The sequence below is a fragment of the Aotus nancymaae genome, unplaced genomic scaffold (genome assembly GCF_030222135.1).
Source record: "Aotus nancymaae isolate 86718 unplaced genomic scaffold, 86718_ANA_hifiasm-v0.15.2.pri h1tg000076l, whole genome shotgun sequence".
NCBI lineage: Eukaryota > Metazoa > Chordata > Mammalia > Primates > Aotidae > Aotus > Aotus nancymaae.
Window position 1 is genome coordinate 12581128 of NW_026988491.1, and position 27317 is coordinate 12608444.

Consider the following 27317-nt stretch of genomic DNA (forward strand, 5'->3'; position numbering starts at 1 on the left):
CTGTGCCTGGGAATGTTGGGGGGGAGGGGACAGAACAAAGGGTGCTGTGTCCAGGCCGCCTGAGGGCAGCTTGCTGGTGGTCCCAGCCCTCGCCACCGCCACCCCTCCCTTGACCCGAGCAGCCACGACTTCCTAGGAAACCCACACGTAGACACGAGTGATGGAGATGGGGGCTGCAGCTCGAGGGCTTTGAGGTCGCCCTAAAGAGTTTTCCAAACGAGGGGCTGGGAGTGAGATGGCCTCCTGGGGAACAGCCGAAACCTCGGGACTCTCTGGACCCCATTTTCCAGTGGGGGAGTCTCCATCCCTCACCCCCTGCCCCGTCCCCCAAATAAGATACCACCAATCCTGCAGCCGCGTCACTTCCTTTATTTTTCATCATTTACAAAAGACATACGTACAGAGAGGGCATGTGTGGGGCACAGAGAGGGTACAAGGGGCTCCTCCCCGTGGGGGCAAAAAAAGGGGAAAGAGGCTGGGGGGCAAGACCTAGGTCCCCTAGGGAGAGTCCTGGAGCCCCTGGAGGGAAATAAATTGTCCTATCTCCCCATTCCACCTGCTTTACTTTGAAGGTCTCTGACCCCAAGCCAGTGCTTCGGAGCTGCTCGGGCTGCCAGGGTGTTCTGGGGAAGGGCAGCCCCCTCTGGTCTCAGCACCCCATTTCTTGTAGCCACTGCTGTCGCTGCCACTGCCAGCTCCGAACAGTCCCCGGGCAGGTGTCCTGGGGGGTAAGACCTCGGACCCCGCCTCAGCGGATGAGGGGCGCTGAGCGGTCATTGGTGATGGTGGGGCGAAGCTTGACGGTGGCAAAAGGATTTGTGCCCCTGTCGGAGGAGAGGATGGGGATGAGAGGGGTGGATGATCCCCACCTGGCTGTGCCAGGTCCTGCCCCCTGCCCCTATTCCGTCTCCACCCACGCCTTGCCCCATTTCATCTTTTTCTTTTTCTTTTTTGAGAGATGGGGTCTCACTGTGTTGCCCAAGCTGGTTTTGAACTGTTGGAGTCAAAAGATCCTCCTGCCTCAGTCTCCCTAGTAGCTGAGATTACAAGTGTGTGCTGCTGCACCTGCCACCCCCACCGCCACTGTTCTGACCCCTGTTTGAGGACTCACCTCGGGAAGAGCTCCTGTGGCGGGTACTGCTCCGAGGACATCAGTTTCTGCAGTGGGGGTGGGGAAGGGCTGGTTTGGTAGGGAGAGGGGCAAGCAATTCCATGCTCCTCCCTTCCCGATCCCCATGCCCATAGGGCAGAGGACAGGGCCAGAAAGCCCCTGCCATGCCAGGCTCTTGGGAAATGAGACCCTGAGGTTCTGAAGCCCAGAATTCTGTGGGTTGCAGATCTGAGAAACCCCCGGGCCAGAGCAACACCTTGGAGGACTAACCACGCCCCCACGATAAGACTGGGGTGGCTCCATGAGGAGATGCTCTCCCTGGCCTCCCCCAGCCCCATCCTGCCGGCCAGCCCCAGCCCACACGCTGCCCTGGGACCCTGGTCTTCCCCTCCAGCCCAGACTCAGCCCTGTGCCACCCCTCACTGCACTGAAGAGCAGACGGAGGCCAGGTGTGCAGGTCCCCTGCCAGACACCCAGTGACACAGCCTCGGGGTTCCTGCTCTCCTGCCTCCGCCCGCTGGAGGCCCCGGGAGAGGGTGGGCGAGGGCTCACCTTGACATCAGTGGCCACCCCCATGCTGCCCATGCTGCTGCGGCGGCTGCTGGGCAAGGGTGGAGGTGCAGGACTAGGGGCACGGCTCGGCACCCGGCTTGGGATGCGGGAGCGGGACTGACCATCCCAGTACTCCGAGGGTGCTGTGGAGTTGCCTGGCCGGTCCAGGAGGTCATCGAGGCTGTGGCTGCCCCGGAGTGGGTAGGATCTAAGTCCAGAGACAGGAGGGGAGGGAGGGAAGGGGGTTGGGGCAGGCCTGGCCAATCCCTTGTCCTGCCAGTGGCTGGGGCATCTTAGGGAGGAGGCATCCCACAGCTTCCTCCCCGCACCTGCATGAAAGGAGACTGTGGACTGGAGGAAGGTTCTGACAGGAGGCAGAGGGATGGACACAGTGACCTTCAGGGCAGAGAGAGGGGCTCCAGCCTGGTGGTTTTCCAGGGGCTGAAGGGGGCTGGGCCTGCTCAAGACTGCACCTTGCCACCTGGGCGAGGTGACTCACGCCTGTAATCTCAGCACTTTGGGAGGCTGAGGCAGGTGGATCATCTGAGGTCAGGAGTTCAAGACCAGCCTAGCCAACATGGTGAAACCTTGTCTCTAATAAAAATACAAATATTAGCTGGGTGTGGTGGTGCGCGCCTATAGTCCCAGCTACTCGGGATGCTGAGGCAGGAGAATGGCTTGAACTTGGGAGGTGGAGGTTGAAGTGAGCCGAGATCGCGCCACGGCACTCCAGCCTGGGCGACAGAGCGAGACTCCTCAAACAAAAACAAAAACAAAAACAAAACCGAGAATGCGCCTTGTAGATCCTCCCAGCTGGGCAGTGACACCCTCACCAGAGTCCTCGCCCCCGCCCCACTCCTGATGACTCAGGTACCTGGAAGGCAGCTCGTTCACAGGGTTCATGGGCTTCATGGGTGTCATGGGGGTCATGGGGGTCATGGGGGTCATGGGATTCATGGGCCCCTCCTCCAGAGCCTTCACGTAGGCCTCAGGGAACCAGCCACTCCTGTGGGGCAGAGGCAGAGAGTCCTTCAAGCCAGGCCCAGGGACAATGACCAAAAGAAAACATTCTTCCCTCAGGGTCACTGGAAGCGACCTTGCCTGGAATTGACTGACTACAATCAATTCTGTATGTTTAATTCTGTTTCACCTGTGAGTGCCAACTGATGATAAAACACACCATCACTTTCCCTAACAGGCTATGTGAGTCCCAGGATGGATAATGACTTTCCTAGGACATCCCAGGGGGTTGTGACAGCTGCAGTCTAGAAGGTTCTATCTTCGGCACACCGTCCTCGCCATGGGTCTGCGAAGCGGGTATCCTTGCCGTTGGTGTTCTCTCTCCCCACTGACTCCCTTCCGTTCCTGTCCCTGTGGTCACCTGCCCAGCTATGGACCTTCGCACTTAACTAAGAGTCCCTCCAAGCATCACCCATCCTCCACTCACCTGTCTATACTCCATCTCCTGTGTAGCCACGAATCCATCCAGCACCCCCGACACTCACACCTCTCCAATCACCCATCAGTGTCCAGCCCCCACATCGACGCATCCTCCCATATCCCCAACCACCCAGTCAGTGACCCCCCGTTTATGCCCATCCACGTGCACTCACAGACCTCCACCTACCCACACGCCCCTCCCCTGGTCCACCCATCTGCCCGTCCACCATCCACTCGGCACAGGTCCACCCGTCCATCCGTGGGCTGGTTTGGGCAGCCACCACCCGCTCAGCCGTGCACGCATTCATCCTGCGTGTCCTCTCTCCTGCAGCAGGGGTGGGAGGGGGCACCGCACACTTCCCTGCCCATAAAGGCCCAAGGGGGCACTGCCTGGCTCCAGCCAGCCCCATCTGCCCCATTTTCCCCTGCCAGACATGGTGCCTGCCCATTCCCTCTGCTAGCTGCAAGACCTGCTGTCCTCCAGGCTTTCTGGTGACCTCACTGTATGAAACTCCCCAACTCCTCTTCCACGCCAGGTGTAAAAACAGCCCGGTTTAGGTGCTTTAAGGATTTCCACTGAGCATGATCGCAAAGAGGTGAGCACATTTCAGCCCCCTCTCCCAGCCCAGGCCCCTGCATGGGAGCTCCAGGGCTGACTCTGCAGAGGGAGGCAGCCTCCTCCCGGAGGCAGGAGGGCACATAGTAGGTGCTCAAGGAATAGGATTTCTGCCATTTCCACACTTTTGGAAGAACCTGCCCATTCCCCATCCTCTGCCGCCTCTCAAAAGCCGCCATTCTGAACTTGGTAAGGCGGCTCTTCCTACTCCCACTGAATGAATGAGGAAACTGAGGCAGGGCGTGAGGGGTGGGAGGAGAGGAGCATTGTCCGAGGCCTCCAGGGACGGCCAGGGAAGCCTCAGTCTGGGAGGTCCCCGGGTCCCTGGCCCCCAGGGCCTTCTTCCTAACCCATCCCCGGCCCCTGCAAGGCTCCCACTCACGCGGACGAGCCCTCCAGCTTGCCGTAGAGCCAGCCGTTCTGGGCCTCGGGCACCAGCACCTCCACCACGTCCCCGGCGGAGAAGCGCAGCAGAGTGTGGTTGGCGCCCTCAGAGTGAGAGACCAGGGCACGGACCCTCCTGGCGCCCCCGCTGCCCCCGCCGCAGCCCGGCCGCTCGCCAAAGGAGTTGGAGCGCGAGCGCTGGGTGCTGCTGCTGTAGAGCGAGGCTGCGGGTGGGAGAGCGCGGCGGCACGTGGGTGGGAAGTTCTCCCTCGTGTCTGCCCTCCATCCCTCCTGCTGCAGCCCCACCCCCGCCCCCCTTTCGGCCCTCCCGCCGCCCCGGGGTGGCGGCACTCACAGGCAGACGGCGTGCGGGGCAGGGACCTGCGGTCTGGCTCCAGCTGGGACGCGGGCCTCGCGTCGGGCTCCGGGCCGTAGGAGCCGGAGCTGTGCCGGCTGCGGGGGGAGCTGAACTCTCCCAGGGGCCTCGGGGGCTGTGGGGGAGACGGGCAGGGGAGGGTGGGGCGGGGGGGGCGGGGGCCGCTCGCCCTAGTCCAGCCCCCACCCCCAGTCCCAGGCGTCGGTGTAGGGGTTCTGGGGGCGGAGGCCTGGCCACCACGGGGGCGCCGAGAACGCGCCGGGGCGGAAGGGTGGGCCGGGGTGCGCGGCGTAAAGCGGGAGCCTGGGGGGCAGGAGGCTCCAGGCGGGGGGCCTGAGGCCCCAGGGCCTCACGGGGGACGGCGGGGGCGCGAACGGCGGCTGGGGTGCGAACGGCGGCGGGGGCGCCCAGGTCCTCACCATGTCCAGGCGGGTGGGCGTCAGGCGGCCCGAGGGGTACGGCGGTCCCAGCGCAGGGCCCAGCAGGCCCGGGGAGTGGGCGCGCGACGGGCTGCGGCTGGCCTCCGACTGCTCCTTCCACAGCAGCACGCGGTTCTGGAGCATCCCCCGGGCCTGGCCGGGTGGGGACACCGGGGTCAGCCAGGTCCGGGAGGCTCCCTGAATCCTAGGGACCCAAAATGGCACCCTCGGCCTGAGAGCTCGGTCTCTGCCAGCTCTGGACGACCAGATTTTCTAGCTGGACAGAGCCAGAAGACCAGTGTGGTGTCACTTGGGGTCAGCCCACCATACACCCCGCACCCTCCACTTTTGGCAAGGGCGCCTCCATTTTCCATGAAGAGCTTCCCCTGACCCCCACCCCCGCGCCTCAGTGTGTGTGTTTTGAGTGGGGCTGTCCTCACCGCCCAGCTTCAGGGCTAGGGGGAGCACCTGGGCCTGGCCACTCAATGGCCCCATCTCCTGTCTGCAGTGATGGGGTCAGGGATGGCTCTTAGCCAGAAACTGCGACCAAAGTACCCGGTCCCATTACTTACCCTGTAACACTCTGGAAAATGCTTCCCCCCCCCCACCGGGAGGGAGTCTGGCTCTGTTGCCCAGGCTGGAGTGCAGTGGTGCGATCTCGGCTCACTGCAACCTCCACCTCCCGGATTCAAGAGATTCTCCTGCCTCAGCCTCCCAAAGTACCGGGATTACAGGCGCATGACCGACCATGCCTGACCTCAAACTTCTTTCAGTGATATTGACCTTTCTGTGTTGTCACTCAGTCACCTCCATAAATTAAATCCCAGGTACAATCAGAATTGTTCTCCAGCTATAAACATCTCTCCCTCTTCTTTTCAAAATCCCTCTCCCTCAAGGCCTAGCTCAAGACTATCACCTTAAGAAAAGCTCCCCCTGGCTGGAGTGTAGTGGCTCATGCCTGTAATCCCAGCACTTTGGGAGGCTGAGGTGGGCAGATAACTTGAGATCGGGAGTTCGAGGCCAGCCTGACCAACATGGATAAACCCCGTCTCTACTAAAAATATAAAAAATTAGCTGGGCATGGTGATGCATGTCTGTAATCCCAGATACTCAGGAGGCTGAGGTAGGAGAATCACTTGAACCTGGGAGGCAGAGGTTACAGTGAGCCGAGACTGCACCACTGCACTCCAGGCAGGGCAACAAGAGCGAACCTCCATCTCCAAAAAAAAAAGAAAAAGAAAAGCTTCCCTTGTGGAGCAGTGACTCTGTGCCAGGCCCTGCTTTAAATGCTTTATCTGCATTATCTTACTTGATTCTCACAATAGCCCTGGTGGTAGGTGCAATTATTATCTCCAGTTTATAAAAGATGCCGAGGGTCAGAGAAGTGAAGTGACTGGCTCGAGGTCTCACGTTCAGTAAGCAATGAAGTGGTCTGTATCGGTCTCTCCTGGAAGATGCGCCCTCTGATTACACCTTTCAATGATTTCTGCCTTGAACCTGGCCCCATGACCGACAACGTCACGTCAAATTCAGGCAGTAATAATGGGAAGGCTCGGTGCCTCCCATCACGGGAGCAGCTAACCTCACTGGTCACTGAGTGGACAGCCCCTCTGCTTCCTTGCGGTAACTAATTAGCAGAAGAGCACAAAGACGAAACCCAAAGGCCTTCGTTCCCAAGTTTCAGAGGCATAAGCAAAGTGAGAGCATTAGGTTCTGCATACTGCATTTTTTTTTTTTTTTTTTTGAGACGGAGTTTCGCTCTTGTTTCCCAGGCTGGAGCGCAATGGCGCGATCTCGGCTCACCGCAATCTCCGCCTCCTGGATTCAGGCAATTCTCCTGCCTCAGCCTCCTGAGTAGCTGGGATTACAGGCACGCGCCACCGTGCCCAGCTAATTTTTTGTATTAGTAGAGACGGGGTTTCACCATGTTGACCAGGATGGTCTCGATCTCTTGACCTCGTGATCCACCCGCCTCGGCCTCCCAAAGTGCTGGGATTACAGGCTTGAGCCACCGCGCCCGGCCTGCATACTGCATTTTAAAAGGGGTTTGAAAGAGTATCATTGGATTGTTTGTAACACGAAGGATAAATACTTGAGGGGATGGACGCCCTATTCTCCAGCTCGTGATTACTACACATTGTATGCCTGTATTGAAACAGCTATCAAATATGTACCCCATAAATATATACACCCACTATGTAACCACAAAAATTAAAATAAATGATAGGTGAGAAGAAACACTGCATAGAGCTTCAAAACCATAAAGGAGGCCATGGGAAAAAGTTTAAAAATATATATACGAAGTGGAAAAGCCATTCTAAGTATGACACCAAACCCATAAACTCAAAAAGAAAAGACTGATACATTTTACTAAATAAAAATCATGTTTTTGCTGGGCATGGTGGCTCACACCTGTAATCCCAGCACTTTGGGAGGCTGAGGTACAAGTCAGGAGTTGGAGACCACCCTGACCAACACGGTGAAACCCCGTATCTACTAAATGCAAAAAGTCAGTCAGGTGTGGTGGTGCATGCCTGTAGTCCCAGCTACTTGGGAGGCTGAGGCAGGAGAATCACTTGAACCTGCGAGGCGGAGGTTGCAGTGAGCCGAGATCAACATTGCACTGAAGCCTGGGCAACAAGAGCGAAATTCTGTCTCAAAAAATAAATAAATAAATAAATAAATAAATAAATAAATAATATTTTTGTATAGCAAAATCAACCGTAACACAGGCAAATGATAAATGGCAAACTGGTTATCATATTTGCAACTCATCACCAAGAAAAAGCTGCTTTAGTAACATATCAAGAGCTCCTACAAATTAATAAGAGAAGTGGATGAAAAGATACTGACATGTCACAGCACAGAAAATCAAATGGCTTTGAAACATGAGAAGATGTCAAGCTCGCTTTTAAGACAAGTATGAGGTAAAGCTACACTGAAATATCATTTTTACCTTTGTGATTAGCAAAGATCAGAAAGTTTGCTCACACTGTTGTCAAGGGGTACAGAAGCACAGAAACTCACATGTTACTGATAGAAGTATAAATTGGTGCAACCAATGACCATATTCTTGGGCTCATCAACTCCACTTCTAGGAATTTATCCTGGAGATACATTTGCACAGCTGCAGTAAACCAGAGAAGTGGCCAGGCGTGGTGGCTCACATCTGTAATCCCAGCACTTTGGGATACTGAGGCGGGTGGATCACCCGAGGTCAGGAGTTTGTAACTAGCCTGGCCAACGTGGTGAAACCCTGTCTCTACTAAAAATACAAAAAATCAGCCAGGCATGGTGGCAGGCACCTGTAATCCCAGCTACTCGGGAGGCTGAGGCAGGAGAATCGCTTGAACCCCGGAGATGGAGGTTGCAGTGAGCCAAGATCGCACCACTGCACTCCAGCCTGGGCAATAAGAGTGAAACTCTGTCTCAAAACAAAACAAAATAAAAAACTGGAGAAGCTAAGAGTAAGGTAGGAAGGCATGTTATTGACTAGACTTGGACTAAGACTAATTATTGAAGATGAATAAGGAAGACATTTCTCATTCAACTTACTGTGCCCAGGCACCTAGACGTCTTTAAATCTTATTCTAAGTGTGTCTTCTTTTTCTTGAGACAGAGTCTCACTCTGTCACCCAGGCTGGAGTGCAGTGGCACGATCTCAGCTCACTGCAACCTCCGCCTTCTGGGTTCAAGCCATTCTTGTGCCTCAGCCTCCTGAGTTGCTGAGATTACGGGCACCCACCACCATGCCTGGCTAATTTTTGTGTTTTTAGTAGAGACAGGGTTTCACTCTGTTGGCCAGGCTGGTCTCAAACTCCTGACCTTGTGATCTGCCCACCTTGGCCTCCCAAAGTGCTGGGATTACAGGTGTGAGCCACCGCGCCTGGCCCTAAGTGTGCCTTCTACTTATAAATAAAACAACAAGTAAATATATTTGCTTAGCTCTCTTAAGAGTTATATATTGGATGTTCTAAAGTCCAGCTGGTTCAGACAAGTGACTTGCTCCCTATGTGATATGGTTTAGATATCTGTCCTCTCCAAACCTCATCTTGAAATGTGACCACCAGTGTTGGAGGTAGGACCTAGTGGGAGGTGTTGGGTCATGGGGGCAGCTCCCTCATAAATGGCTTGGTGCTCTACCCCACGGTAATGAGTGGTATGAGTTCATGGAAGATCTCCTTGTTTAAAAGAGTGTGGCGGCCGCGCATAGTGGCTCACACCTATAATCCCAGCACTTTGGGAGGCTGAGGGGGGTGGATCACCTGAGGTTGGGGGTTCAAGACCAATCTGGCCAACATGGTGAAACCCCATCTCTAGTAAAAATACAAAAAGTATCTGGGCGTGGTGGTGAATGCCCACTGCGTAGTCCCAGCTACTTGGGAGGCTGAGGCAGAATTGCTTGAACCCAGGAGGCAGAGGTTGCAGTGATCCAAGATCATGCCATTGGAATCCAGCCTGGGAGATAAGAGACAACTCCATCTCAAAAAAAGGAGTGTGGCAGCCCCACCCCCACTGGCTCCCTCTCTGGCTATGAGCTTCCCTTTGCCTTCTGCCATGATTTTAAGCTTCCAGAGGCTTCACCAGGAGCAGAGCTGGCAATGCACTTGTACAGCCTGCAGAACGGAGAGCCAAATAAGCCTCTTTTTAATTAAGTTACCCAGCCTCAGGCATTCCTTTAAAGCAATGCACAACGATGAACCCCTTGTGTAGGGGAAAATCTGTTCAAGCCACAGCTCCCTCCTGAAGGGCCCTTACCCACCCCAAAGCAGTCATGGAGGGGTCAGCTCTTCTCTTAATGTTGGTGGTTAACCATTTAACAGGCAAAAAGGAGTTTAACACAGGTTAAAAAAAGAGTTTCCTTTCAAAGGAGATATACCAATAGCCAAGAGGCACAGGAAAAGGTGTTCAGTGTCACCAGTCACCTCGGAACTGCAAATCAGTCCTGCAGCGAGATACCGCTTCACGCCTGCTGGGATGGCTACCATCAAAAACACAGTAACAGGCTGGCATGGGGGCTCACGCCTGTAATCCCAGCACTGTGGGAGGCTGAGGCAGGTGATCACAAGGTCAGGAGATCAAGACCATCCTAGCCAACATGGTGAAACCCCGTCTCTACTAAAAAAAAAAAAAATACAAAAACTAGCTGGGTGTGGTGGTGTGTGCCTGTAAACCCAGCTACTCGGGAGGCTGAGGCAGGAGAATGGCTTGAACCAGGGAGTCGGAGGTTGCAGTGAGCTGAGATAGAGCCACTGCACTCCAGCCTGGTGACAGAGCAAGACACTGTCTCAAAAAAAAAAAAAAAAAAAAAAAAAAGCTGGGCGCGGCTGCTCACGCCTGCTATCCCAGCACTTTGGGAGGCCGAGGCGGGTGGATCACGAGGTCAAGAGATCGAGACCATCCTGGTCAACATGGTGAAACCCCGTCTCTACTAAAAATACAAAAAATTAGCTGGGCATGGTGGCGCGTTCCTGTAATCCCAGCTACTTAGGAGGCTGAGGCAGGAGAATTGCCTGAACCCATGAGGCAGAGGTTGCGGTGAGCCGAGATCGCGCCATTGCACTCCAGCCTGAGTAACAAGAGCAAAACTCCGTCTCAAAAAAAAGACAATATCAAATAGTAGTGAGGATGTGGAACAGCTGGAACCCTCATAAATTGCTGATGAACATGGAAACTTCCAGAAACTCTGAAAAAGGGTCTGGAAATTCCCCAAACAGTTAAACGTAGAGTAACCATATGGCCCTGCAATTCTACTCTTCTATCCCAAGACAGATGCAAACATATGTCCACGAAAAGACTTGCACATGGGTGCTCAGAACAGCCTGGCTCATGATAGCCAAAAAGTGGAAGCAACCAGGCGCCCATCAGCTGACATCTGAGTAAATCAGTAAATACAATGTGGTCTATCCAAGCGATGGAATATTATGCAGCACTAAAAAGGAAGCCAGTTGCAAAGGAGCACATATTGTATGATTCCGTTTTTGTTTTGTTTTGTTTTGCTTTTGAGATGAAGTCTCGCTCTGTTGCCCAGGCTGGAGTGCAGAGGTGCAATCTTGGCTCACTGCAACCTCCGCTTCCCTGGTGCAAGCAATTCTCTGCCTCAGCATCCCGAGTAGCTGGGATTACAGGTGCCCGCCACCATGCCCAGCTAATTTTTGTATTTTTTTTTTAGTAGAGACAGGGTTTCACCATCTCGGCCAAGCTCGTCTTGAACTCCTGACCTCGTGATGACTCACCTGCCTTGGCCTCCCAAAGTGCTGGGATTATAGGCGTGAGCCACCACACCTGGCCAATATGATTCCATTTATATGAAATGTCCAGAAGGGCAAATGTATTGAGACAGAAAATAGATTACTGTTCGTCTAGGGCTGGGGTGGGTGGGAGGACTGGGACTGACAGCTAAGGGGTACCGGTTTGTATTTTTGGTTTTATGGTTTGTTTGTTTTTTGAGACGGAGTTTTGTTCTTGTTGTCCGGGCTGGAGTGCAATGCTGCGATCTCAGGTCACTGCAACCTCCACTTCTGAGATTCCAGTGATTCTCCTGCCTCAGCCTCCCGAGTAGGCGGGATTACAGGTGTGTACCACCATGCTTGACTAACTTGTATATTTAGTAAAATGGGGTTTCACCATGTTTGCCTGGGTGGTCTCGAACTCCTGATCTCAGGTGATCCTCCCACCTCGGCCTCCCAAAGTGCTGGGATTACAGCCATGAGCCATCGTGCCCGGCCGGGGTACTGGGTTTTTGTCGGGGGGCGGGTATTGAAAATATTTTAAGCTTGATCGTGGTGATAGACGCGTAACTCTGTAAACATACTACAAACCAGAAAGTGTTCACTGTACATGGTGAATCGTATGTGAATTATATCTCAATAAAACTGTTTTTCAAAAAAGGAAAACTGTTTCTCCCTGACGGACTTTTTGTGGAAGAGTAGGGGAAGAGAAGGCTGAGCCTGGGGCTGGGTGAGGTGGTGAGAGCAGGCAGATGGGAGCCTCAGCCGAGGTCTGGGTCTTTGGATCCAGCCATGTGCCCCTGGGCTCCTGGGTTCAGATCCAGAGACTTGGGGAGGGCCCGGTAGGGATAAGAAACCCGAGCCAGGGCCAGGTGTGGTGACTCAAGCCTGTAATCCCAGCACTTTGGGAGGCTGAGGCAGGCAGATCACCTAAGGTCAGGAGTTCAAGACCAGCGTGGCCAACATGATGGTGAAACCCTGTCTATTAAAAATACAAAAGTTAGCCAAGCATGGTGGCACACACCTGTAATCCCAGCTACTCGGGAGGCTGAGGCAGGAGAATTGCTTGAATCTTGGAGGTGGAGTTTGTAGTGAGCCGAGATGGCACCATTGCACTCCAGCCTGGACAACAAGAGCGAAACTTCCAGCAACATAATGAAACCCTGTCTCTTATAAAAACACGATAATTGGCCAGGTGTGGTGGCGCGCACCTGTAATCCCGGCTACTCAGGAGGCTGAGGCAGGAGAATCGTTTGAACTCGGGAGGCAGAGATTGCAGTGAACTGAGATTGCACTACTGCATCCAGCCTGGGTGACAGAGTGAGACTCTGTCTCCAAAAAAAAAAATCTGTTGAATAAATGAACCAATGAATGACATTGGGAAAAAAGTCAGCTATACATTAGTAATAGAAGATATACTTAACATACGAAGAGATAACAAAGAGAAAGGAAAGCAGAAAGAGCAGTATTAATATCAGACAAGGCGGGATTAAAAGCATCAAACTTGACTGAGAGACATTAAGTACATGAAGGACAATATTTACAAAGAACGTAGAATAGTCATAACCAAAAATGCACCAAACGACATAGCAGCTAAATTCAGAAAGCAGAATTTGTTAGAAATACAATGAAATAGGAGAGAGTCTGACTAGTGTAGCAGACAGAACGAAGCAAGAGCATAGCGGATTTAAATAAAATGATAAAATGGCCAGGCGTGATGGCTCATGCCTGTAATCCCAGCACTTTGGGAGGTCAAGGCAGGCAGACTGTTTGAGGTCAGGAGTTTGAGACCAGCCTGGCCAACATAGCAAAACCCTGTCTCTACTAAAAGTACAAACATTAGCCAGGCATAGTGGCGCATGCCTATAGTCCCAGCCACTGGAGAGGCTGAGGCAGGAGAATTGCTTGAACTGGGAGGCAGAGGTTGCGGTGAGCCGAGATCATGCCATTGTACTCCAGCCTGGGCAACAAGAACGAAACTTTGTCTCAAAAATAAATAAATAATATAATAAAATTAATAGACAATAACTGAACCAACCTATCAATTAATGAATTTATGAATTGTGAGAATATACAAGCAGGCATTAAAAAATGGTCTGCACATGAATAAATAAATACATGAATTAGTGAATGCATTAAAAAACAAACAAAATCATGGGTGAATATACAGTGATACAAGCAAGCCCAGAAACAAAGGAAGAAACGGATGGAGAGAGCGAAATAAAATGAATTCCTACAGACAGGCAGGAAGGGAGGGAAGCGGGAAGAAGGAAGGGAGATCTCTGTGTACAGCAGCTCAGGTGCAGCTCCCAGAAGCGCCCGCTTGCTGCCCCCAGTGCGGCTCACCCGGCCGAAGAACTGCAGGAAGGTGTTGGAAAGTAGCAGGTGCTTCTCCGCCAGGAAGCGGTAGCGCCGCTTTTCTTCCAGCTCAGCTGCCCGCTGACTCTCGGACACGAAGGCCTGCATCTGGGCGTGCAGCCGGTTCACACTCTCCTGGAGGGAATGGGAGTTCTGGCTGGGGGCAGCAGGTGAGTGTCTCATCCTCCCCCTCCCCGACAGGCACCTGCTGTTCAAGCCTCCTGTCCTTCCTGACTGCCCCCTCCCCAAGTCCACCCCCCATCACCCAGCCCATCCTAGCTCCTGAGCCTGCCCCGTCATGGGCATCCTTGTCCTTATGAGTCTGGGCCCTGCATCCTCCTTGCCTGGGAGCTTGTCACAGGCAGGGCTGGAGGTGTCTGAGGGTGTCTGAGCCCTCGCTCTGTCCCTGGCACCCAGGACAAGCCCAGATATGGGATTGGTGGGCAGGGGGATGGAGGGGGACAGGTTTAATGAGAATATGACTGAGTCTCAGGAGCGGGTAATGGCCTTAGCCGGGGTGGGATACCTCTGCCTGGCAGGAGGGAGGGGAGGAGGGTGGGCAGCTGGTGGGTGACACCTTTGTCACCATGTACAGGTGAGCAATTTTCTCGATGAAGTAGGAGAAGGGGGAGGTGGGATGGGGTTGCAGGAGAGGCCGGGGGATTCTGGAGAAGGCCAGGAAGCCAAGGGGCAAGGAGCGGTGCTGGGCGTGGCCCTGGGAGCTAGTGACGCCCACCCCACCAGGGGCTGGCTACCCTCCCCAGCCACGATCCTCACAGTTGGGGTGGTGCTCGGTGGGGGAGCTCGGGGGGGCATTCGGGGTTCCCAGATCCCTGTCTCACCCCAAGGTCTGCCCACCGCCTTTCCCAGCCCTCCTCGGCTTCCTGGCCCACCCTCCTTCCCCCTTCCGGCCCTGGCACCTTCATCTCCCGCACGTTCTTGTCCCTCTTGCGCTCCATGCGCCACAGCTCAGACATGCACTTCTCCAGGTTGGCCGCTCGGTGGCGGTACTCAATCTCATAGTGCTGGCGGCTGTCCTGGGGGAGGGTGGAGTGGGGAAGGAAGAATCCCCCCACATCAGAGAGCTCAAGACACCCCTTCCAGAGATCAGGGCCCTGGGAACCTGGATAATATGGGGCCAGTCAACGCTCAGCACTGGCCTCTGTGTGCCCACCTGTCAAACGGGAGAGGTGGTCCTGCCTGCAAGGGGCTGGAGGCTGAGTGGGGAGGTCAGACTCACTTTGATGAACTGCATGTCCAGCTTGGTGTTCTTCTCCATGTGCTGCAGCAGGTCTCCATGGAATGTCTGCACCTACGTGGAGTGCAGGGTGAGGGTGATCAAGGCCCCCCTACTGTTCCCACGCCCTAGCACCTCCTTGCACTTTCTGCTGTAAGAGACTTCCCACCATGCTCCTTGCATGCAGGCACCTGCCCACCTGTCTGAGGCACGGAGACAAGAAGAGCCCCTGGTTGGAGGGTGGATGAAATGGTTAAACACTGAGGCCGGGTGCAGTGGCTCATGCCTGTAATCCCAGCACTTTGAGAGATCGAGGTGGGTGGATCATGAGGTCAGGAGTTTGAGACCAGCCTGGCCAACATGGTGAAACCCCCTCTCTACTAAAAATACAAAAATTAGCTGGGCATGGTGGTGCACGCCTGTAATCCCAGCTACTCAGGAGGCTGAGGCAGGAGAATTGCTTGAACTGGGAAGGTGGAGGTTGCAGTGAGCCGAGATTGTGCCACTGCACTCCAGCCTGGGCAACATGAGTAAGACTCTGTCTCAAAAAAAGAAAAAAAGAAAAGAAACTGTTAAACACTCACAATATTTAGTGTGGTACTACCTGGAAACAAACCCTTGATAAGTGTATCAAAGTCTTCTGGTTCTTATTTTTTGTCTTATTCTTAGTCTGTGCTTTGATAGGTCATTCCCTAAGCCTGGGATTTCCTCCCTATCTTCCAATGCCAGTTTCTGTGACCCCTCCGCTGGGAAGCCTTCCTGATTTCCCCAGGCAGAATCCATTGCTCCCTTGTTTTGTTTCTGGGATGTGTGCCCATTTGTTCTTCTGTTGTTCATTCCTCCAGTTGTATACAGAATTTATGGCCAGGCCCCCACGCATAGCCCCTTGGACCTGCTATAGGCATGGCTCACCTCTGTCCTCAGCACCATGGGCAGGGCACGGCCCAGCAAAAACACTCAGAAGCTGTTGAGGTCTCAGATTGGCCTGGGAGATAACAGGTTCCCATGACAAGTGGATGTCTGGCCACCAGGGCAGGACAGGAAAGGATGCTGGGCTCAGGCTCAGAAGCTTTGTCCTCATTCTAGTTCTGCCTCCTATTTGCTTTGTGACTTTGGACAAGTTGCCACCTCTCTCTGGGCCTTAGTTGCCCCACCTGTAACAAGAAAGGCTTGACCAGGCCAGGTGTGGTGGCTCATGCCTGTAATCCCAGCACTTTGGGAGGCCGAGGAGGGTGGATCACCTGAGGTCAGGAGTTCAAGACCAGCCTGGTCAACATGGTGAAAACCCCATCTCTACTAAAAATGCAAAATTTAGCTGGGCGTCGTGGCATATACCTGTAAGTCTCAGCTACTTGGGAGGCTGAGCCAGAAGAATCACTTGAATCTGGGAGATGGAGGTTGCAGTGAGCCGAGATCATGCTACTGCACTCTGGCCTGGGCAACAGAGTGAGACTGCATCTCAAAAAATAAAATAAAAAAAGAGCTTGGGTGCAGTGGTTCCCGCCTATAATCCTAATGCTTTGGGAGGCAGAGGCGGGTGGATCACCTGAGGTCGGGAGTTGGAGAGCAGCCTGACCTACATGGAGAAACTCTGTCTCTACTAAAAATACAAAATTAGCTGGGTGTGGTGGCACATGCCTGTAATCCTAGCTATTCGGGAGGCTGAGGCAGGAAAATCGCTTGAACCCGGGAGGCAGAGGTTGGGGTGAGCCGAAATCGTGCCATTGCACTCCAGCTTGGGCAACAAGAGCGAAACTCTCTCTCTCAAAAAAAAAAAAAAAAAGGGAAAGGCTTGATCAGCTGCTCTCTCAGGCTTGAAGAGCTTCAATTCTGTGGGCCCATGTGGTCCCCTGGTCCCCTGTATTCTCCCTCAGCTTTCTCTGAATCACTCCATGTTGTCAGGGAGGTGGACATAAACCCTTCCAGCTTCTAGAGGGTTCAGGACACAAGAGGCGCTTCCCCAACTCCGCAGACGTGTCCTCCTCTGGAGGCCCTCCCGCCTCTGCGCAGCCTCTGCCCACACACCCTTTTCCCACAGTGGGTCCTCCCTCCTGCCTAGGTGTCCTTACACCGTCCCATGGGGCTGGGGAATCTCCCAGAAAAGGAATGCTGGCAGTCTCCTCCCAGTATGCAGAAAAATTCACTACATCATAAAATATCTAAAGTTAACAGTTTTCTCACACCGCTGTTTCCCAAACTTTGGTGACCACTGGTCTGCAAGGGAGCTTGAGGGCGCCTGTGTGGTACTGAAACCCTGAGATATGGTTGCCAGTGTGTGTAGGGAAGGGTGTCAGCATCATGAAGGAAGTGGCGTGCAGGTATGCAGAATGATAGAACGTGAACAGAAACATGTGTTGTTACAGAAAAACACCAGGTAGAGGCTTCTACTCGATGGGGGCCACTTTCTGCTGGATCCAGTCAAAAAGAAGCCTTCCCGACCCTGAGCTGGTGTGAACATCAGAGCGCTGCCTCCTTAAATTTTGTGACCTCCAGCCAGGTGCAGTGGCTCACACCTGTAATCCCAGCACTTTGGGAGGCTGAGGCTGGCAGACCACTTGAGGTCAGGAGTTTGTGACCGACCTGGCCAACGTGGTGAAACTCCATCTCTGCTAAAAATACAAAAATTAGTGGGATGTGGTAGCAGCTGCCTGTAATCCCAGCTACTGGGGAGGCTGAGGCAGAAGAATTGTTTGAACCCGGGAGGCGGAGGTTGAAGTGAGCCAAGATCGTGCCATTAAAAAAAAAAAAAGGGTCAGTCTGGCTGGGCGCAGTGGCTCATGCCTGTAATCCCAACACTTTGGGAGGCCGAGGTGGGCGGATCACGAGGTCAAGAGATCGAGACCATCCTGGCCAACATGGTGAAACCCCGTCTATACTAAAAAATACAAAAATTAGCTGGGCATGGTGACTCATGCCTGTAGTCCCAGCTACTCAGGAGGCTGAGGCAGGACAATTGCTTGAACCCAGGAGGCGGAGGTTGCAGTGAGCCAAGATTGCGCCACTGCACTCCAGCCTGGTGCCTGTCTCAAAAAAATAATAATAAAATAAAATAATTTAAAAATATATAAAATAAAGAGACAGTTAAGATTTCTGCGGATCACAATCCACATGTTCCTGAAAATCCCCACCTTCTGCAATAATATATACACTATATCAACAATATAACAAGGTAAACAAAAAAATATATATAGAAACAACAGGGCGTGGGGCAGACCCTCAAAACCCAGGCAGCCTTGTAACCAGAGCACTCATAAAGATGGTGAATGGCACCTGGAGAGACTGACTTGAACCACACCCAAAGTCACGGAATGTATTTTAAATGCACAAACTCAAAGTACAGACCTGCAGAGAACACTTGGTTACAGCAGGGCCGGCCTGCAGAGGCAACAGGGATAGGGATGATGCCGGAGGAAGCAGAGCCAAGCCAGTGGGGCTGTCACCACCCACCCTGAGAGCCCTGGGAGATGGGGAGGGTCCTTCCCAGAAGGTCTGGGTGCAGGAGCTCTCATAAGGTACCCTTCAAATACAGCCTGAAGGGCTCTTGCTGACAGCTCAGCAGACAAGCTGGGGCTCTTTCCTTTCCTGCTAACTCTCTTTGCCCCATTCCCCTCCTCTCGCCCAGGAAGTCACTTAGGAACAAGCTGAGTCCCGTGCCATGCAATCGTGTTGTTTCTGCTTCCAGTCATGCATGCATGAAGGCACGTGGTGGCAATGTGCGCCTCAGGGGGACAGCCATATCATAGCTCTTCCTGTTGCAGTGGTTTGGCTGTGATCGCCAATGAAGCAGAGGACACGAAGCCAGGATGCCCCCAGCTGGTAGGTCCCAGGCATCACTGGGTTAATGGAAAGGTTGCCAAGCTCCTAAAGAAATGGGTCCAACAAGAGGTTGACAGTGGGCCAGCCATAATGTCTCACGCCTGTAGTCCCTGCACTTTAGAAGGCCAAGGCGAGAGGATCACTTGAGGTCAGGAGTTCAAGACCAGCCTGACCAACATGGCAAAACCCTGTCTCTACTAAAAATACAAAAATTAGCCAGGTGTGGTGGTTCATGCCTGTAATCTCAGCTACTCAGGAGGCTGAGGCAGGAGAATCGCCTGAACCCAGGAGGTAGAGGTTGCAATGAGCCAAGATTGAGCCACTGAGGCAGAGGTTGCAGTGAGCCAAGATCACGGCACTGCACTCCAGCCTGAGCAACAGAGTGAGACTCCATCTCAAAAAAAAAAAAAAAAAAAAAAAGAGGTTGACAATGGAAGCGAACTTTGAGCTCTTGCTGTGTCGATTACAGGCAGATAACAGTCTGTGAGCAGGTGGCTTCCGACAGAGGAAGTCACCAACCCCAGAGCAGGCTGAGGAATTCCCCATGGATTAGACAGAGACTGCCCTCCCTATCTCCACTCCCTGGGGCACACACTTCATTACAGGGTCCTGGGAATGCCTCAGTACAGAAGTACAGGAAGCTGACAGCAGATCCCGTGGTTGAGACCATGCACTGCAAGCTCTATGGACAGAGGGACTCCAGTAACTAACTCTTTTTTTTTTTTGAGACAGAGTCTTGCTCTGTTGTCAGAGCTGGAGTGGCAGTGGTGCTATCTCGGCTCACTGAAACCTCTGCCTCCTGGGTTCGAATGATTCTCATACCTCAGCCACCGGAGGAGCTGGGATTACAGATGTGCACCACCATGTCTAGCTAATTTCTGTATTTTTAGTAGGGACAGGGTTTCTCCATGTTGGCCAGGCTGGTCTTGAACTCCTGACCTCAAGCCATCTGCTCACCTTGTCTTCCCGAAGTGCTGGGATTACAGGCATGAACCACTGTGCCCAGCCTCCAGTAACTCTTGGGGAATCCTTTTGCCACCTCTGCAAATGTCACTTGCTAAAAATGACAAAGCATTGCTAAGAAAAATAAATGGAGAAATACACCATATTCATGGGTCTGGAAGACTCAATATTGTTAAGATGGCCATTGATTTATAGATTAATGCAACTCTATCAAAATTCCAGAAGCCTTTCTTAAAGAAATTGACAAGATGATGGATTCCATAATTTAGATAAAATACAAAGAATCTTGAATAGGGAAAATAACTTTGAAAAAGAAAAAGTACTTAGCCTACTTGATCTCAGTACTTACTATAAAGCTACAGTACTTAACACAGTGTGACATCAGCATAAGGTTAGACACACATACCAAAGGAACAGAGTCCAGAAATAAACCCACACATAAATGCAAAATCAATTTTTTTTTTTTGAGATAGAGTCTTGCTCTGTTGCCCAGGCGGGAGTGCAGTGGCGTGATCTCAGCTCACTGCAACCTCTGTCTCAGCCTCCTGAGTAGCTGGGACTACTGGCGCACACCTTCACGCCCGGCTAATTTTGTATTTTTAGTAGAGACGGGGTTTCACCATGTTGATCAGGCTGCTCTTGAACTCCTGATCTCAGGTGATCCACCCACTGTGCCCAGCCCAAAATCAATTTTTGACCAAGATATCAGTGTCTTGCCCTGTCACCCACAATGGAGTGCAGTGGTGCGATCAGAGCTTGAACTTAAGCCTTGAACTCCTAAGCTCAAGTGATCTGCCCACCTCAGTCTCCCAAGGAGCTAAGACTATAGGTGTGCAGTGCCATTTCTGGCTATAAAAATTTATAATTTGGCCGGGCATGGTGGCTCACACCTTTACAGGTGGGAGGCTGAGGCGGGTGGATCGCCTGAGGTCAGGAGTTCAAGACCAGCCTGGCCAACATAGTGAAACACCACCTCTACTAAAAATACAAAAACTTAGCTGGGCGTGGTGATGGGCGCCATAATCCCAGCTATTTAGGAGGCTGAGGCAGGGCAAATCACTTGAACCCGGGAGGTGGAGGTTGCAGTGAGCTGAGATCATGCCATTGCACTCCAGCCTGGGCAACAGAGCAAGACTCTGTCTCAAAAAAAAAATTATAATTCATGTTCACTAAAGACACAGTATTAAGAAAATGAATAGGCAAGCTACAGATTGAAAAAAAATTTTCCCATACATCTATTGACAAAGGACTCATATCTTAACTATACAAAGAATTCATCAATAAGTATACTCCAATAAAAAATGAGTAAAAGGCTAAACCAACATCTTAAGGAAGAAGCTGTACAAATGTCCAGCAAGCACATTAAAAGTCATTAGTCATCAGGGACATCTAAACAAGGCCACAGTGAGACACCACTCCATACCCACGAGAATGACTAAAATAAAAAAGACTGATGACGCTGAACAATGGCAAGAATTTAGAACAACAGCAATTTTCATTCATTGCTGGCGGGAATGCAGAATAGCACAAGAATGTTGGAGAACTCTAATAAACATATGTCAACCCCATGCCCTGCAAATTCCACTCCTAGATATTTGCCCAACAGAAATGAAAACACATATCCATAAAAAGACTTGTACAAGAATGTTCATAGCAGCCTTATTCATAATAGTTCCATAATAGTCTTCAACTGGAAATGACCCAAATGACTATCAACAGAAGAATGGACAGACACATTGTGGGATATTCATACAATGGAATACTAAGAAATAAAACAGAAAAAAAGTGTTGATACATACATGATAAGGATTGGATCTGTGTCCCCTCCAATCTCATGTGGAAATGTAATCCCCAGTGTAGGAGGTGGGGCCTGGTGGGGGAGGTGTTTGGGTCATGGGGGTGGATCCCTCGTGAATGGCTTGGCGGCCTCCCTGTAGTAATGAGTTAATGCAATATCTGGCTGTTTAAAAAGAGCCTGGCATCTGGGAGCGGTAGCACATGCCTGTAATCTCAGCACTTTGGCAGGCCAAGGCAGGAGGATCACCTGAGGTCAGGAGTTCAAGACCAGCCTGGCCAGTGTGATGAAACTGTGTCTCTACTAAAAATACAAAAAATTAGCCAGGCATGGTGGTGGGTGCCTGTAATCTCAGCTACTTGGGACGCTGAGGCAGGAGAATTGCTTGAACCTGGGAGATAGATGTTGCAGTGAGCCAAGATCATGCCACTGCACTCCAGCTTGGGCAACGAGAGCAAAATTCCATCTCAAAAAATCAATCAATCAATCAATCAATCAAAAGAGCTTTCTTCTCTCTTGCCACGTGATGCACCTGTTATCCTGCCTTCGCCTTCCGCCATGATTGTAAGCTTCCTGAGGCCCTCACGGGAAGCTGAGCATCTGCTTGTACAGCCTGCAGAACCATGAGCCAAAATTAACTCTTTTCCTTATAAATTACCCAGTCTCAGGCATTCCTTGATAGTGACACAAACAGATTCATACAATGCAACAACATGAATTAATCTTATAGACCATGCTGAGTGCAAGGAGCTAGACACAAAACAATGTATAGTGTACAATTCAAGTCAAATGAAGATATAAGAGATATAAGTCAGAAAGTGTTTGCCCCCTGGGGCGCAAGATTGACAAAAGGGACTTAAGAGAACTTTCTGCGTTGATGGAAACGTTCTAAATAAATCCTGTTTAACACGGTGGCCACATAGGGCACACAACTGTCAATATCTGTTGAGCTTAACACTTAAGATATTTAAGAACTTTATTTTGGCCAAGCGCAGTGGCTCACGCCAGTAATCCCAGCACTTTGGGAGGCTGAGGTGGGCGGATCATGAGGTCAAGAGATTGAAACCATCCTGGCTAACATGGTGAAATCCCATCGCTACTAAAAATACAAAAATTAGCCAGGCATGGTGGTGGGCACCTGCAGTCCCAGCTACTCGGGAGGCTGAGGCAGGAGAATCGCTTGAACCTGGGAGGCAGAGGTTGCAGTGAGCTGAGATCGCACCACGGCACTCCAGCCTGGGTGACAGATTGAGACTCCATCTCAAAAAAAAAAAAGGTTGTTCCCTATGCCCAACTGATCAGTATTTTATGGTGTCCCCCTGCAAAGAGCACCCTGACTTCCAGCAGTTCCCCTTCACACACTGGAGGAAAAATAATTAGTTGAAATTTCCTTCCCAACCTTCTGAGACGCCTCGCCACCAGACCCAACCCACCTCTCCCACTCAGCCCCTGCGCCCAAGCCCTGGCTCCCATCTGCCCGCTGCCTGCTGCCAGGCTCCCTTAGAAAGCCCTTTCTTCTCTCCATCTAGCCAAGCCCACACCCTCAGCTCTTTTCTTTCCCCCTGCAGTCACTGAAGCCCTGCTGGCGCCAGGCCCTGGAGCTATAGAGAGGAGGCCTTTGTAGATCTCCCAGTCTCGGGAGGGATAGGGGCAGGCGAGTTAACTTCTAGTTATCATAGTTAAGGTACCCAGGGGCCTTGCGGGGGCCAGTGCTGACAGTTTGTGCTTATTAATTCACTTCATCCTCTCAAGAGTCCTGGGAGGCAGTTATTATGATTATCTCCACTTCTCAGATAGGTAAACAGAGGCACAGAGTCCAAGGTCACAAAACTAGTCACTGGTGAAGCTGAGCTTTGAACCCACCACAAGCTAAGGACAGATAGAAGGACCTGTTGGAGTCCAGGGGGAGGGGAGACTGAACCTGCCCCAGGGGGTCAAAGGAGGCTTCGGGGAGGAGGGGACAGCTGCATTGGACAGCAGTGGGAGGGACAGGTGGCTCTAGGCTTAGAGGCCAGCAGGGCTGCAGCCCCACAGTGGGGACACCAGCAGAGGACCCACTCTTCATGGGGGGTGGTTGGGCTGTGTTGGGGATGTCGGGAGAAGCTGCTGGATCGGTAGGACCTAGGACCCCTCACTGAGGAGCCTGTGTTCAGTTCCGTGGGCAGTGGGGACATGGAAGGGTTCTGCTCATAGGCATGACATGGTCAGGTCCGAGTGGCTGCTCCCTGGGAGGCTGCAGGGAGGAGGGCAGGGCTGTGGGGCAGCAGGGAGGGGGCAGCGGTCCTTTCTCTTCCTTGGGCCTCTACTCGCTCTGGCATCTCAGGCAATGACTAGCTTTTTTTTTTTTTTTTTTTTGAGATGGAGTCTCGCTCTGTTGCCCAGGCTGGAGTACAGTGGTGCGATCTCGGCTCACTGCAACCTCCAACTCCCTGGTTCAAGCGATTCTCCTGCCTCAGCCTCCTGAGTAACTTGCACAAGCCACCATGTCCAGCTAATTTTTGTATTTTTAGTAGAGATGGGGTTTCACCATATTGGCCAGGATGGTCTTGATCTCCTGACCTCAGGTGATCTGCCCACCTCAGCCTCCCAAAGTGCTAGGATTATAGGTGTGAGCCACCTCGCCTGGACAATGACTGGCTTTTTGAGACTCCATTTCTTCCTCTGTAAAATCGAGGCAGAAATACCACCAGTCTCCTAGGGCTGCTAGAAGCTTGAATGACCATTGCAGGGAACTGTGCTCCATGAAGCCAGGTGCTGGGAAGGGCAGCCACTGCTGTGGCTAAGGACCAGCTGGGGGCAGGTCATCCTCCCTGGGACGGGCATCCGGTAGACTGGGCCCTCTCCTTGGAACCCAGCCTGTTTCCAGGCCCTGGGGTCTGATACTCACCACCACCTCCAGGTCGGAGTTCAAGTGCCGCTGGGTGTCAGACATCTGCACCAAGATCTCCCCTGGAGGCATGGATGGAGCTGTGGCTAAGGTGTCGGGGAGCCGCCCCGCCCACCCGCCCGCCACCTCTTCCGCTGGAAGCCAACAGAGGGCCTGCCTGAGGCTCGGTTTCAGGACCAAAGTCCAGGAACCTCCCATATGGCTCTCCGGGAGCCAGGCCATGTGCGTCCCAGCCCAGGGGCAACCCGGCAGGGAGTGGTAGAGGGAAGCCTGGATCCCAGAGTCTGGCTCTGGGCCCTGGGCTGCAAGGCCTGTGTCAGGGACGCAGGACATCCTGGAAGGGCAAGTGTGCCAAAGGAGGGCCCGAGAATGGGGTCTGCCGTGGAGGGGGAGCCTCACCCAGAATCTGGGAGGTGGGACTCTGCAGGGCATACTCCCCAATCTTCTGGATGGCGCTGAAGTAGACCTCGGCTGCCTCAGATAGGGCTGTGGACCAGAAGGGACGGGTCCGGTCCAACCCTGCATCCGCCCCACCCTCATGGAGGCTGCTTTCATCTGGAGGGGACCGTGTCTGTCGTGGGTGGGGTGTGGGCATCTGTGTGTGCCCCTGAGGGTGTGACCAGTTGCGCTGTGGAGCTCGGGTGCAGGGGCATAGGGTGAGGGCTGGGGTAGGGAGGTGGCGTGGAGGGCGTCTAAGAAGCAGGGGGATGGGTGGTCCTGAGCTTCAGGGTTGATCAGCGCTGGTGGGTAGGGGGCTACTATTGGCAGGTATGGGTGGCCACAGTGGATGGGTACAAGGGTTTGTATGGGCGCCGAGGCAGTGTCAAGGCCAGCTGCAGGGTGTGTGGATGGTGGCCGGTCGGAGTGAGGAAGCCAGCTGCCGTGTGAGCCTGGGTTTAAAGGTGGGACTGGGTATAGGGGGTGGGTTCAGTAGGTGGCATCGAGGTGACACCTAGAAATGTATGCACTGTCAGGGGATGCCCTGGGGTGTGTGGACCTGCAGGGCCTGGTACTGTATCGTGGGAGTGTTTGGGGGCACCTGAAGGAGGGGGCAATGAGGGGTGCTGGGTGTGGACAGGGATGCATGGGTACAGGAGAGTGGGGGTGCATAAGGCCTCTGGCTGCAGGGGCGTGAGGGTGGGGGTGGTGGGTAGGAGGGTGTAGGGCTGAGTATGAACAGGTGTGGGGTGCAGAGACTCTGGGTTGGGGGTACAGAGGGGCCTGGGGGGGGTGAGGACAGCAGAGGCTAAGGGCTGCTGCTGGGTGGCCCAGGCAGGCACTCACCATGGAAGGCACGCAGGTAGTTGTTGCCCAGGTACACCAGGTTCTCCAGGGCGGGGTTAAACTGCTCCATGATGCTCTGGAAGCCGGGGGCCAGGAGGGAAAAGGTGTGGAGATGGGGGAGGGAGAAGAAACCATGGACAGAGCCAAGTCACCGGGCATCAGGGGCAGGGCATCCCCAGCCCAGTGAGAAGCCCCCAGACTTTGGGGAGCCCACCGACAAACCTAGGCTCATCCAGAATCCTGGCTTTTGGCTGCAGGGGCCTCGGATCCCACTTTTGGGGTCCTGTTCCAAGCTATGGTCCCCTCGCAGCCAGCTCCTGCTCACACCTGCTCTGGCGGGACCGAGGTGCCTCCTGAGATAATGCACCAGGAAGGTTCTCCTCCTCCTGCTGGGCTGAAGCAGGCCCACCAGCTGTGGTCCCCACTGAGCACGGCTCAGCCCTGCCCTGGGTCCAGGCTTTGCTGAGCCAGACACATGGGGCTGCCAACAGTTGCCCCAGCGGCAAGGGCAGCTCTCGCCTTCCTCCAAGAAGATGCCACCATGGGCAAGACTGTGGCTGGATGAGTGTGGGCCACCCAGGGCAGGGGCCAGGTGGAGGGCTCCCTGGATGGTGGAGACCGGCCTGGACTTAGGCTTGGACTTGGACTTGGGTCTTGGTTCAAATCCCAGCAGCAACTCTTCCTCCCTTCACGACCTTGAATGAGCTGTTTAACCTCTTTGGTCTCAGTGTTCTGATCTATCAAACAGGGTGATCATTTTCTACTTCACAGGTGGGCGGTGTGAGGCTTACAGGTGCACACAGGAGGTGCTCAACAAATGTCTGCAGAGACCAGCAACCCCCTGGGGGTGAAGCAGGAAGTCTGACTGAGGGGCTCAGAAATGAGAGAGAGAGAGAGAGGGTCTTTATTCCCAGGCCGGGTGGCCAGGCCTTTCTCATCCAGACTCAACAATCCCCACCATGGGTTCCTGGGCCCCCTCCTGCCTTGTCCAGCACCTGGGAGTTGGGAGTTCCTGCTGAGTGTGTGGCTGAGTGCTCTTAGGGATCCTCACCCCCGTACCCACCCCTGGCCCAGCCTGGCTGCAGGCTTCCCTTCCAAGGACACCTGCAGCCCCGGCTGGCCCTCCGTCCTCCAGAGCAGGCCTGACTTCTGCGCCCTAGGAGGAGGGGCTGGGGCCCTGGCTCAGCTGCCATGTGCTCACCTTGTAGATGGCCATGGTGGACCTATAGAACTGGTCCATCTCGGGGGCCATGGGACGGCTGTCGCCGGGTCTGAGCAGGAGGCTGGGAGCTGGTGGCGATGGCCCGGCTGGGAGCAGTGGTGGGTGGTCTCTCAGGGGCCCACAGCTTGGCCGGCAATGAGGAAGCTGCAGAGTGGGACCTGGAGATGGAGGCCTGCCTCAGAGGAGGTGGCAGCTTAATTATTCACCAGCTGGGGATGTCAGAATGCGATCTGGGGCGTAACCGGACCCGGCGGGGAAGGCATCCTGTGACGGGCGGGCTCGTGTGACCTGCCCTTCAATTATTCACCTTTAGGAGCCGTGGTACAAGTGCCCATGTGGATGAGCCCTCCCCTTCCTGAGTCACCCCCTTCTTAAGGACCCTGACCCTGGGGGCCCCGCCCTCCCACCTGCCTATACCAGGCATTGCCCACCTTACTGGGTTGGTGCTGCCTGATGCCCTCCCCCAGGACCCTCCCTGCCAGACCCACGGAAGCAGCCCTGGAGGGGAACACAGCTCTGCTCCTCACTATCCTCAGGCCTGTGGCTCACGGTGGGGCCACGCCCTCTGTGGCTCCCACAGCCATTCTGGCCGCCCAGCTCCTCCACTTGCTGGAGCTGGAGTCGCCC

General features: G+C 53.5%; 1 protein-coding gene across 1 annotated transcript; it reads right to left on the reverse strand.

Annotated features, from left to right (window-relative positions):
- Window positions 1-354: 354 nt before the first annotated feature.
- Window positions 355-26882, reverse strand: BAIAP2L2 (BAR/IMD domain containing adaptor protein 2 like 2). The gene is made up of 14 exons (XM_021668757.2): window positions 26670-26882; window positions 25469-25544; window positions 24584-24670; window positions 24185-24246; window positions 14727-14798; window positions 14407-14523; window positions 13475-13621; window positions 4899-5051; window positions 4459-4594; window positions 4102-4327; window positions 2538-2669; window positions 1664-1871; window positions 1112-1158; window positions 355-824 (listed from the first exon to the last, which is right to left on the reverse strand). The coding sequence occupies exons 1-14, from the start codon at window positions 26718-26720 to the stop codon at window positions 749-751; spliced, it is 1590 nt and encodes a 529-aa protein (XP_021524432.1). The 5' UTR covers window positions 26721-26882; the 3' UTR covers window positions 355-748.
- Window positions 26883-27317: the final 435 nt, after the last annotated feature.

Excerpts from the sequence above, each read along its gene's own strand:
- BAIAP2L2 (XM_021668757.2), bottom strand. The coding sequence starts at position 26,720 with ATGGCCCCCGAGATGGACCAGTTCTATAGGTCCACCATGGCCATCTAC. Across the intron at positions 14,799-24,184 it reads ACTCCGACCTGGAGGTGGTG|GTGCAGACATTCCATGGAGA; the intron begins GTGAGTATCAGA and ends CACTCCACGTAG. Across the intron at positions 13,622-14,406 it reads AGAACGTGCGGGAGATGAAG|GAGAGTGTGAACCGGCTGCA; the intron begins GTGCCAGGGCCG and ends CATTCCCTCCAG.